This window comes from Culex quinquefasciatus, chromosome 2 (assembly GCF_015732765.1).
Source record: "Culex quinquefasciatus strain JHB chromosome 2, VPISU_Cqui_1.0_pri_paternal, whole genome shotgun sequence".
Classification (NCBI taxonomy): Eukaryota; Metazoa; Arthropoda; class Insecta; order Diptera; family Culicidae; genus Culex; species Culex quinquefasciatus.
In genome coordinates this window covers 126,201,042-126,213,148 of record NC_051862.1, presented here as the reverse complement: position 1 = coordinate 126,213,148, position 12,107 = coordinate 126,201,042, and the positions used below count along the sequence as shown (strand labels likewise).

The 12,107-nt window shown below is 39.8% G+C and overlaps 1 protein-coding gene across 1 annotated transcript; it reads right to left on the bottom strand.

Annotated features, from left to right (window-relative positions):
• Positions 1-1,740: 1,740 nt before the first annotated feature.
• LOC6038268 (cytochrome b561 domain-containing protein 2) lies at positions 1,741-8,542 on the bottom strand. Its single transcript, XM_001848040.2, has 2 exons — positions 7,885-8,542; positions 1,741-2,358 (listed from the first exon to the last, which is right to left on the bottom strand). Exons 1-2 carry the CDS (start codon positions 8,122-8,124, stop codon positions 1,849-1,851), a joined length of 750 nt encoding a protein of 249 aa, XP_001848092.2. The 5' UTR covers positions 8,125-8,542; the 3' UTR covers positions 1,741-1,848.
• Between the last annotated feature and the right edge of the window lie 3,565 nt (positions 8,543-12,107).

Below are 12,107 nucleotides of genomic sequence, written 5' to 3'. Positions count from 1 at the left end.
GCCTGGTTGAAATGACGCGTTTCTCCTCTGTTGTTGCTGCGCGAAAAGTGCTTGTGGATGGAGGTGGAAGATTCCTCCGACGACGAGTTTCTTTCCGTTGTCGGAACGCGGAAGCGGAAGAAGACAAGTGACGACGGAGCCGACGTCGGAAATGGCAACGAAGAACAGCTCCTCAACAACAACAAGTTCAGCCCGCTGGTGGAGAACAACAACAAAAACAAAGGTAACCCAGCCGGGAAAGGAAGCGTCCCAGAAACGGAGCGAGCGGCAACTCCGCGTCGTCGTCAGGGGACTTCCACCTGAATTCGTCAAGAATAAACTCAAGGAATCGCACAACCTGGATGCTGTGGAGGTACATGCCATCAAGAGAAAAGCAGAGTTCGCCTCATCGACGGAAACCCCGTACATTGTTACGTTCCCCAAGGGGTACACGAACCTCAAGAAGCTGAGTGAAATCAAGCTCTTGACAGCATTTCAAATCCGGTGGGAGGCCTACCGGAACAAGCGGCCGAACGTGATTCAGTGCAAGAACTGCTTGCAGCTGGGTCATGGGACCAGGAACTGCCACCTCAAGGGGAGGTGCAACAACTGTGGGGGTCCCCACAAGACGGACGAGTGCAAAGTCCAGGAAGCCCAGCCAAAGCGGTGTGCCAACTGCTCTGGAGCCTACGAAGCCACGGACCGCAGCTGCTTCAAGCGTGCGGACTTCATCTGGAGGCGCCAGCAGGCGTCGAAACTGAAACCGCCGGCAAGGAAGGCGGAGAAGCAGAGTCCAGCAGTTCCGGCGTTCACGCCGGCGGAGTTCCCTTCGCTGCCGGGCGCAGTTCCGGACGGTAAATCGAAGGATCGCCCTCGACCCGCAGGAAGCAGCCAAAGTGGTTCCCGAGGCGGTGGAGCCACGGAGAAGGAAGCCGAGGAGCTCTACAGCTCGGCGGAGTTGTGGGGCATTTTCTCCGAGTACATCGGCAGGTTCAAGACCTGCAAGACCCGCTTGGACCAAGTAACGCTCGTCAGTTACATGATCTCCAAGTATGGATTATAAGGAGTTATTTTTGTTATTATTATATATTTGTTTTCAAACCGATCCTCTATCCTAACCTGGTCGCAGTAGAGACCCTGAATAGGGAGACTGGTCTAATCTTGCTAAATCGATCTGGCACCGTATGTTTTGAGCTTGGCAACACTGATAAGTTTTGCTGGACGTAAAAGCAAATGCTCGTTTGGATACGTCAAACTCGCGTCTGTTTGGGTACGTCAAATTCACTTCGTCCAGTCTCTCTATTTAGGATCTCTAGGTCGCTGTACCTAAAAGGACCTAAAAAAATAATTTATGAATAAAAAAAAACTTATTTTCTAAAAGTTTGAATGGAAATATTTTTATAATAAATAATTTATTAAAAATAATACCACAGTTTCCGCTTCGCTATGGCGCATTTTCTCCGAGTACATCGCCAGGATCAAGACATACAAGACCTGCTTGGACCAATAACCCTCGTCAGTTACATGATCTCGAAGTACGAAGAATAAGGAGTTATTTTTGTTATAATTAAAATAATATTTATAAAATAATATTTTTGAAAAGGTCCTACAAACATATGAAACACAACAGCTTATAAAACCTTTAATGATAAACCTTTAACAATAATGTGAAACTGCATTTTTCCAGTGATATACATAAACCCTTTTCGTCAGTACGGAATATCTAATTATTTATTTCTTTCGGCACAAAATACAATGATGTTTCAGCAATCTTTTGTTTCATTATTACTTATATGGCACAACATATTTAATACAAAAAGATTTCAATCACAATTTAAAAATTATCAATATTAAAACTATCATTCTTCGTTATCGGAACAGTGTCTTCAGTTGTGACAGAATCGTCCGGATGACTCCCAGCGAACTCGTCAGAATGACCAGCACCGTAAAAACCTGCAGCGTGGTCCGCATCTCCGGAGTCGAGTTGTTTCTGAAAATTTTCTTATCGAAGCCCAGCACGAGGGCAGCCATTCCGATGACAAAGCAGCACAGGCCAACAAATTGATGTCCCAACTTCATGTAAACGGGTTTAATTTTCCGACGGAGTTCAACCGAAAACAGTGCCCCAAGTCCGTTGGTCATCGAGAGGAGCATCAGAATCAACGCCACCAGTCCCAGAATGGAATGGGTGTCGTGGAAGTGCAGCTTGTTGTTGATGTCACGCCAGTAGTATTCCAGTGCGATGCCAACGATTACGCAAAGGCTTCCGACCACCTGGAGAATCCAGTGGACCGTCCGGCGTTGTGGATGGAGCATCACCTGGGACCACGTGTTTCCGGAGTAGAAGAGCAGGATTGCCTCGGCCATCAGCAAGTTGAACTGAAATTTTGAAGAGGAAATTAAATAAAATTTTAAAAAGATAGGTAAACGAAAATATTGGGTTTTGTGTTTGCCTAACAATATTTGCAAAACCAGTTTCATTCGTGAAAAAAATTGAACACTATGCATGTGATTTTTGTTTGTTTGGTAGCCTGTAAACAAAACTCAACCCACACAGTTAACAAAACAATTTTATAAAAATAGTTATTCATAAACTAATGTTTCAACGAGTTTTACTTAGAGAAGTAAATTTTAAATAATTTTTTATATAAGCTTACAAGAAAAAGTTATCAGAAGTTAAAATCTGTCACAAACTATCTTAAAGTACTTGTATTCGACACAGCAACAACATTTACTTAAAGAATTCACTGATGAAATCGATCTAATTTCGTTACTTTTTTGAGGTTGCGAACAAATATTTAACCTCATAATCTTAGAGGGCTAAAATTAACTTTTATTTGATTTTTTCACATTATCAACATTAAGTAAGATTTTTTTTAGAAAAAAAAACCCTTTGCTGCTTTTCATAGCTGGTGAAAATTTTAGGTTTTTTTTCTCATGCAAAAAAATAACTTTAATGTTAAACTCAACATCTTAAACTAACATTTACACACAAGATCCTCTTTAATTTTAAATGAGCGATTCTCTGTGGTTTCGGTCATTTGTTTTTTAACTTTTTTGTTGCCTTTGATATGCCCAAAGAAGCCATTTTGCATTATTAAATTGTTTATATAATATTCCATACAAACTTGGCAGCTCTCCATAGAAAAATGATGTATGAAAATTCAAAAATCTGTGTCTTTTGAAGGAATTTTTTGATCGATTTGGTGTCTTCGGTAAAGTTGTAAGTATGGATAAGGACTACACTGAAAAAAATATACACGGTAAAATTTTTATTGGTGATTTTTGGTTTCGCTTTTTATCACTAAAATTTGATTTGCAAAAAACCACTATTATTTTATGGGACTGTAATAATCATCATCAAAAGAAAATCTCTGGATGTTCATCAAGAGAAAAAATCCAAAAGGAGCATGGCTCTCCTCTCTCGCGCACGAAAGATCGGTAAAAATAATCTAAAAAAATCATCATCTTGATTATTCGGTGGAATATCCTTTTCACTACTACACTTGCAAGTGTAACGTCACACGTCGAAAAATTTCCCGTCACATTTTGTAGATGGGCAATGTGTGTAAACAAAGTGAAATTCACAAAAAATCATCAGCAGATTGATTTTCTTGGAGAATTTCGGGGGCGATTTTCTTTTGCATGATTTGCCTCCTCTCTCTTTCGCGGGTGAAGAAAGTTCGCAAGCGAAATTAATTTTTTTTTGCGATAATTCCATCCTTGACGGGACACCAATGCCAACTATTCAGAAATTTCCAGAAGGTGCAAAAAGACTTTAACTGAGTGATGATTTTTTGAATCTATAATAATTAAAAAAAAATCAACTTTACCATGCAAAGATTTTAAAAACAGGAAAATTGATGTTTTCTAAGTCTCACCCAAACAACCCACCATTTTCTAATGTCGATGTCTCAGCAACATATGGTCCGATTTTCAATGTTAAAATATGAAACATTCGTGAAATTTTCCGATCTTTCCAAAGACTATATAATCCGTTTTATTTTAATCAAAACTAACATTTAAAACGGGCCAAACATTCAATATAACGTATATCATTTTTGATTGGAAAGCTACCAAATTTGTATGGAATACAGTCATCCCACATATTCGGAACACCCACAAATTCGGAACACTTTTATGGTAATTTGTCAATAGGATGCAAAATGCAACTTTTCTGTCGTCCCTGCTATTTTTAGGACCTTTATTTGGACATTCTCTTGCTATTTCACTAGTAAAAATAGAACTTTTTGAACAAAAACCCTCATTTCAAGACTATTTTATCCAGAGCAGCAAAACACTGCCTCGAAATTGCCTGTTCCATGATTGTGGGATCACAAAAAAGTTATCAGACCATGTTTAAAACATCACTAAGCTTGAGTTTTATTGGTTTCAGAGTGTGAAGTCATTTTTTTTGTTGTAAAAAATATGTACTCCTGTAGAGAAAAAAAAAGTTTGTTTACATCGTAATAAAAAAGTGTTCCGAATTTGTGGATTTCAAGGGTCAATGTTTTTTCTTTAAAAACTTGATATAAAACGCCACTCTATATACATCAATCGAAAGATCGCACGAAAAGCTTTCGCATGAAGGAAAAAGCAAATCTTTATGTTCAATTCGACGGTAACATTCCAAAAGGCATTATGTACATTTTGACACTTTCTGGGTTATTGCATATTCTGAAAGTACTCCTAATAAGCTACCTCTCCACCAAAAATGAGCAAAAGTTACTTCAGTAAAGTCTGTTTAATCATGATTTTAAATAAAGTAACATAAACAAAATCTCTGCCATCAGCAGTCCCTGTTGATATAGCCCTGTCAATCTGTCAAACAAAAGACTACATGAACCTCGTGACGAAAAAAAAGCAACATGAACAAAGCGCCATGTACATTCGGCGAAGAAAAACGAATCATAACAAACCGTTCCCCTCAATGACAGCAGGGTGATATAGACGTTGGTGATTTCAAAAGAAGTTATGTTTGTTTTTCTCAAATAAAATTACGGAACTAATGTTTTATTGAATTTGGATGATCAAGTATCAATAAAAGCAACGTTTTCCATCGTTTGTTATCATTAGAACATATTATTTTGCTTTTATATTAAAATGGGAATTGAAAATGGATGCTCAACATTCTAATGCGTTTTTCTCAAAACGCATGGTTTGTACATGATGCTTTTTGAAATGTTGGCGTCGAATTATCGTTTTTCTATGATTTGTTGAACATTGGCAGATCTGTAAACTGTTCCGAATATGAGGGATGACTGTATTATATGGACAAACTAATGATAAAAAATGGCTTCTTTGGGCATACAGGAGGCACCAAAAAAGTTTCAGCCGAATAAAAAAATACAAAAATTAAAATTAAAAACATGAGAAAGGCAAAAAAGACCTCCACCCAAAGGAAAAATATAGCTCAAAATCTGCAACATTGGATTTGCTGCAGAAAATGTCATATTTTATAACATTTTTTGCAGCAAGCCCGTAGATCATTTTTGCCCGCGTGTAAACATTTCAGTGATCTGCAGTTCTCACCAACACATATAATGCTGGCCCATCCCCGAGCAACACTCCAAAGAGAAGCATATGTTGGTGCTCTTTCACTCACTTTTCATCAAGCGTCCATGGCGCGGTGGTAGCGTGTCGGATCAATAACCAAGAAGTTAGTGGTTCAATCCTCGTTCTGTATAGGGTTTTTTTTTGTGAAATACAACCAAAAAGCCGTCGGTAATGTCGATAATTAGGCTTAGTGATTTTTCACGCTCGAAAATTGCAAATTTCACGGGGACCTCAATTTCAAAACACCAAATTTCACGCAAATTTCGCGGAACTTAAAAAATGTTAAAATAACTCTGAAAATCCTATGTTTAAATCACAGAAACTACTTTTTATGCTTCATTATATATTATTCTTCAATAAACTAAAGCAATCTTTACTCAATTTGAATGCGAAAAAAATCCTAATTTAAAAAAAATCTTCCTGATTTATGGATGGGCTCTATTTTAATTTGAAACAAAATGTAGGGCACGCGTAATAAAACTAAAATGTTTTCTCTAATTTGCTTCTGTTATATCATTTTACATTTTATTGAATTTCATATCAACGCAAGATTTTACAATCTTGTCCAGTCAAAATGAGTAGAATAAATTGAATTTTCTGCGACATTTAACCCATTGAACATATTTTTTAAGGGTTTTAGCTCTCTTTTCAAAAACTAAATCCAAAATCAATTTGCAAAAATAACAGGGGAAATGCTCGTATGTTTGGCAGGTTAAGCACTCGCTCCTGATTCCATCTAATTTGCTGATTCTCACTACTTAAACAACTTATTTTGTAAATCTGTTAATAGAAACTTGCTTGCTCACTTCTTACTGAGCTATTTATAACTCGATTAAAGTTGAAAATGCTTTTAATGAGCTGTAATTGAACGTCAAAGTGCTGATATGGCAACGTTAGAGGCACGGTGGAGTTAGATGCTGTTCCCCTATAATTTTTAACATAATCGAAATTTTTATTTTGAACAAAACTAAGCTTGATTCTTTTAATTGTTTCCAAAATTATACCTTTCAAATAAAATAGTAGTAAAATTTTAGATACCACGAATGAAAATATTATTAAATTTAGTTAGTTTCTAGAAAAACTCAAAAATCTGAACATTTTTTCAAATGGTTCATATCAATTTCACACACATAAATAATCAAGCTTTTTGATTGAAAACTATTAAAATTTATTTAATTAGTCTTTTTGGATGAAATACTTATCATGTTGTTATTTAAAAAAATGATTTGAGAAAATTGATAAATTTCACGAATTTCTTGCCGTCCACGAAATCGTAAAACATCATTAACTCTATATTAGTAATTAAACCAGGGTATTCACTCATTTAATTCTACAGTATTTCTTAAGATTTTTTTTCCTTTTTTAGTGTGATAAATTATTTTGAGAAAAATCGTTACATTTTCACACAAACATAAAATTTCACGGGATTTCGCGGAAAAAGCCAAATTTCGCGGATTTCACGCTGTCCGCGCAATCGTGAAATTTCACTAACCCTATCGATAATTGTCGGTAACGGGCAAAAATGTCATACCCCTATATCGCAAAAAATGCATGAGGACAGATTTCATGCAGATTCTGATATACTTTCATGCCGCCAAGCATCACAATCATGCGACTGCCAGTTGGGTGCACCCAAAGGAAAAATATATCTCAAAATCTGCAACATTGGATTTGCTGCAGAAAATGTCACATTTTATAACATTTTTTGCAGCAAGCCCGTAGATCATTTTTGCCCGCGTGTAAAAATTTCAGCGATCTGCAGTTCTCACCAACACATATAATGCTGGCCCGTCCCCGAGCAACACTCCAAAGAGAAGCATATGTTGGTGCTCTTTCACTCACTTTTCATCAAGCGTCCATGGTGCGGTGGTAGCGTGTCGGATCAGCAACCTAAAAGTTGGTGGTTCAATCCTCGTTCTGCTAAGTGTTTTTTTTTCGTGAAATACAACCAAAAAGCCGTCGGTAATGTCGATAATTGTCGGAAACGGGCAAAAATGTCATACTCCTATATCGCAAAAAATGCATGAGGACAGTTTTCATGCAGATTCTGATATACTTTCATGCCGCCATGCATCACAATCATGCGACTGCCAGTTGGGTGTAAATAAGACTTTCAAAATAAATTGATTCATTTCTTCCATGTTTTTCCAAAAAAATCTATGCTAAAATATTGGAATGTTGTTTTAGTGGTTTATTTATTCTCCTCTAAAGTTTACCACACTTTGTACAGTTTAAAATTATTTTGACGAAGCACGCACTCAAAAGGGGCAAACAACCTAAATCATCATGCGTCTCCACCGGCCACGGCAAATGAACTATCATGATAATCACTCACTAAGCATCACTCACCCCGGTCATGCAGAGGACTACGTGCCACGCAAAGATCTGCTCCAGACCATACTTCCAGCAAACCCAAATCGTGTAGATGAACACAAAGCCGATGAGTACATGAGTAATGGTGTTCACCACGAACTTGACCGTGTCGACCCAGGTCACTTTAGCATCGCTGCCGCTTCTCGCAATAATATCCTCGGTACTTCCGCCACTTCCGGTTCCCCCACTGGACGAATCCACCACAAGGCTCTTCATTTTGCCTTGGTTTTATGGTTCTTCTTGTTTATCGCAGATTTAATTTAATTCGCCGCCTTTTTGAACTGCACACTCCACTCGGTATGAAATATTCACGAAATTAATTATTTTATTTGCACCACCACCACCCTCCTTCCGCCCCGCACTCTCGTTGCACTTTTGAAAGGACAGTTTTGTAAAGGCAAAAAGTGACTTTATCCCACCCACGCTGCCTCGCTCTGTAGTCGCCGCCGCCGGGTCAGGAATTATGATTAATGAGATTCGACGACTGCGCTGGCGGCAGTGAACGGGCGCCACTTTTGTACACCCCCTTTTTTCACCAAATCCCAAGCTAAGCTATGGTTTTCCCGGAGAGAGAGAAAGAGAGTAAACCATGTATACTACTACCTACAAGGGCTGCACAGTAGTGACTGCTACTAAACAATACACGTACTATACCGCACTGTGTTTGTTGTTATCAGCTAATGGCGAGCAGACGGTGGTTTGGGGTGGTCAGCATATAAAACGAAATTTAGGCCAATGCAAATATTTTTCAAAGTTTTTGTGTATTTTTACCTATGATTGGTTGGGTTATCAAAAAACTTTTAAAATAAGCCATAAACACCACTCTCCACATTTATGGTAATTTTTAAAATAAATACAATTCTTGATGTCGGATCTTAGAAATGGTTATGAATATAAACACAGAAACTTATATTTCGACGCCAACATTTCAAAAAGCATCATGTACAAACCATGCGTTTTGAGAAAAACGCATTTGAATGTTTAGCATCCATTTTCAATTCCCATTTTAATATAAAAGCAAAATAAGATGTTCTAATGATAACAAACGATGAAAAACGTCGCTTTTATTGATACTTGATCATCCAAATTCAATAAAACATTATTTCCGTAATTTTATTTGAGAAAAACAAACATAACTTCTTTTGAAATCACCAACGTTTATATCACCCTGCTGGCATTGAGGGGGACGCTTTGTTATGATTCGGTTTTCTTCGCCGAATGTACATGGCGCTTTGTTCATGTTGCTTTTAAACAGAGACTGCTGATGGCAGAGATTTTGTTTATGTTACTTTATTTAAAATCATGATTAAACAGTCTTTACTGAAGTAACTTTTGCTCATTTTTGGTGGAGAGGTAGCTTATTAGGAGTACTTTCAGAATATGCAATAACCCAGAAAGTGTCAAAATGTACATGATGCCTTTTGAAATGTTACCGTCGATTTGAACTATCGTAGGTTAGGTTATCAAAACACCTTTCCAATCAACCGTAAACACTAAAGGTAATAATCTATAAAACGTTACTCCACCTTAAAGTGGTTGATGTCTTCCTCACATTGATATACTCTTGATAGGGTTGTCAGATTTTCAATCATTTATGCTCTTTGGAAAGGTCTTTTGATTATCCATCCAACGATGGTTCGCATGATCCGGACAACGTTTTCATCAAAATATAAGAGATGAAAAAAAATGATATATGAAAAATATATGAGATCCTGCATATAAAATGTGTACAAATAAAAATTAAGTGCTTATAACTTTTGATACACCCAGAACTGGGCATCGGCTTACGAGAGGATAAACAGCACGGTTCGGTAGTAAAATGTAACTGTGTCCGGACGGCGAGGATAAATTCCGAAATTCCCGAGAGTACTTTACTCATGGGTTCATTTTTTTAAAGTTCATCTATAAAAAAATGTGCCGGTACCGAGACTCGAACCCAAGGCCTAAGTGGCGGTCATTTGACTCAATGAGATGAACTGTTTCAATGAACGAACGAACACGCGAGAGGTCTATACTCTCGCAAAATAGTACTTTCTTCACGTTTCTTTTCGTAGTACTCTGCGAGAGTATAGAACTCTCGCGTGTTCATTCGTTCATTGAAATAGTTCATCTTATTGAGTGGTTTATATGGACAAATGACCACCACTTGGTTACCGAACCATGGTGGCCCGTACGGCAAAGGCACGGTTCACTGAGCCGAAGGTCTTGGGTTCGAGTCTCAGCATCGGCATTTTTTTATAGATGAACTTTTTTGGAAAATGAACCCATGAGTCAAACCAAATCATCCTCCGTGTACGCACGAGAGCAAGCAGCAGTCAAGTGCTCAGTGCTCCATCGTTTTTTCGATTTTTTTTGCCGTAGTTTACCGTGATTAGCCGCGAGTTTGCTCCTGCAGCATGCCAAAGGCCGGCCGTGGCCGTGGCAGTTCGAGTGCGGCCTCGAAAAACCCGCGAAGTTCGTCTACCGGCCGTGTGCAAAAGGTAAACAAACCAACGCCGTGTCGGCCACCATCGCGCAGGGGAGCGTGAGCGCAGATGGAATCGATAAAAAGTTACTACATCCCGGATATGTTCCGAGATCACCAGTGCGAACCCGTTCGGGTACCTCCGGTGCCACGACCAGTGGCACATCAACATCCACCAACATCCTCATCAGGAACGAGTTCCAGATGCTGAGCGACGACGAAGAAAACAACAACAACAACACCGACGGTAGCAGCAATACCGACGACGACGACGACGATGATGGTCGTACACGGAAAAAAGTGCCGACGTCAAAAAAGATCAATTCTCCAACGGAACGAAGACCACCTCCAATTTTTGTTTTGGACACGTTGGCGGACGATGTTGACGAGTTGCTGGAAGGCCTCGGATATTGTCTGAAAATCGGTAAGTCGTCAGTGCAAGTTTACACATTTGACGAAAAGAACTTCGACCTGGTTGTGGAGAAATTGAAGCGTCAAAACTTCAAGTTTTACACATTCGACCCCGTGCAGAAGACTGCCGTTAAGGTCGTTTTGCAGGGGTACCAAGACCACCCGATCTCCGACCTCAAGAAGGACCTCTCGGGTGCTGGCATAACGCCGCGTGACATAAAAGTCCTCTCGCGGAAGACAACAGTAACAGGTACACACACCCTGTACCTGTTGTACTTCACCGTCAAGATCCAAGATCTGCGGCGGACTAAGACGTTGGACGGTTTTTGGGTAAACTGGCGGTTTTACATCAAGAACCCGACGGACGTAGCGCAATGCCACCGTTGCCAGAAATTCGGCCACGGTTCGCGGAACTGCAACCTTCGGCCCCGCTGCGTGAAGTGCGGTGAGTCACACCTCTCGGAGGCGTGCGCACTGCCACGAAAGGCGGACTTGGGGGAAAACGCAGAACAAACCAAGCCGCGCGTAAAGTGCGCGAACTGTGACGGCAACCATACCGGCAATTATCGCGGATGAGTCGCGCGCAAGTCTTACCTCGAGGAGCAGGAAAAGAGGAAGAAGAAAGCAGCAGCGTCCCACTCTCCTCAGCAAAGTACGAACGCAGCCGTTCCTGCAGTTGGGCAGCGTACGGTTCCAGCGGACAACCCAGCGATCCCTCCTGGATGGGGGCGGTCGTTTGCCAGCGTGGTCGCTGCCGGTAGCGGCGATGCGGCCCAGCAAGGAGTCACCGGGGAAGATCTCTTCACCCTGCCGGAGTTCTTTGCTCTCGCGGGGGAGATGATGACGCGGTTTCGGAGCTGCCGTAACAAGGCAGAGCAATTTCTGGCCCTCGGGGAGCTGATCATCAAGCACATCTATAATTGATTATTTTTTTGTCTGTGATCTAGTTTTAAGCTTTCTCTTTATCTATCCTTTTCCCATTGCACTTTCTGTAAGTTTTTTGAAAACTTTTTCTTACTCTTGTCTATTCCATAGTTAAAAGTAATAATTTTTTGATTGAATTATGATTTAAAACACAGCTGAAAGGAACACCAAAACTCTGTTATGTACCTAAATGAACTCATAGGGAGATGGCGTCGCTATTTTTAGACCACGTTTTCCACTTTTGCTCATCGAAACCGACTACTTTATCGACCTAATTTTGCTGGGCGAGATAGGACGCCGTCTATTTTTAGACGATGACTCAGCACTTTTACACTCTTGCGCTTAAAAAAACCAGGTGGCAGCACGATGTAACGCCACGTCCCTATTGTAACTTGATTAT

Bases quoted from the DNA above. Each gene is read 5' to 3' on its own strand.
- LOC6038268 (XM_001848040.2), bottom strand. From the start codon at position 8,124: ATGAAGAGCCTTGTGGTGGATTCGTCCAGTGGGGGAACCGGAAGTGGC. The intron at 2,359-7,884 runs GTGAGTGATGCT...TCAAAATTTCAG, and splicing joins TAGTCCTCTGCATGACCGGG to TTCAACTTGCTGATGGCCGA.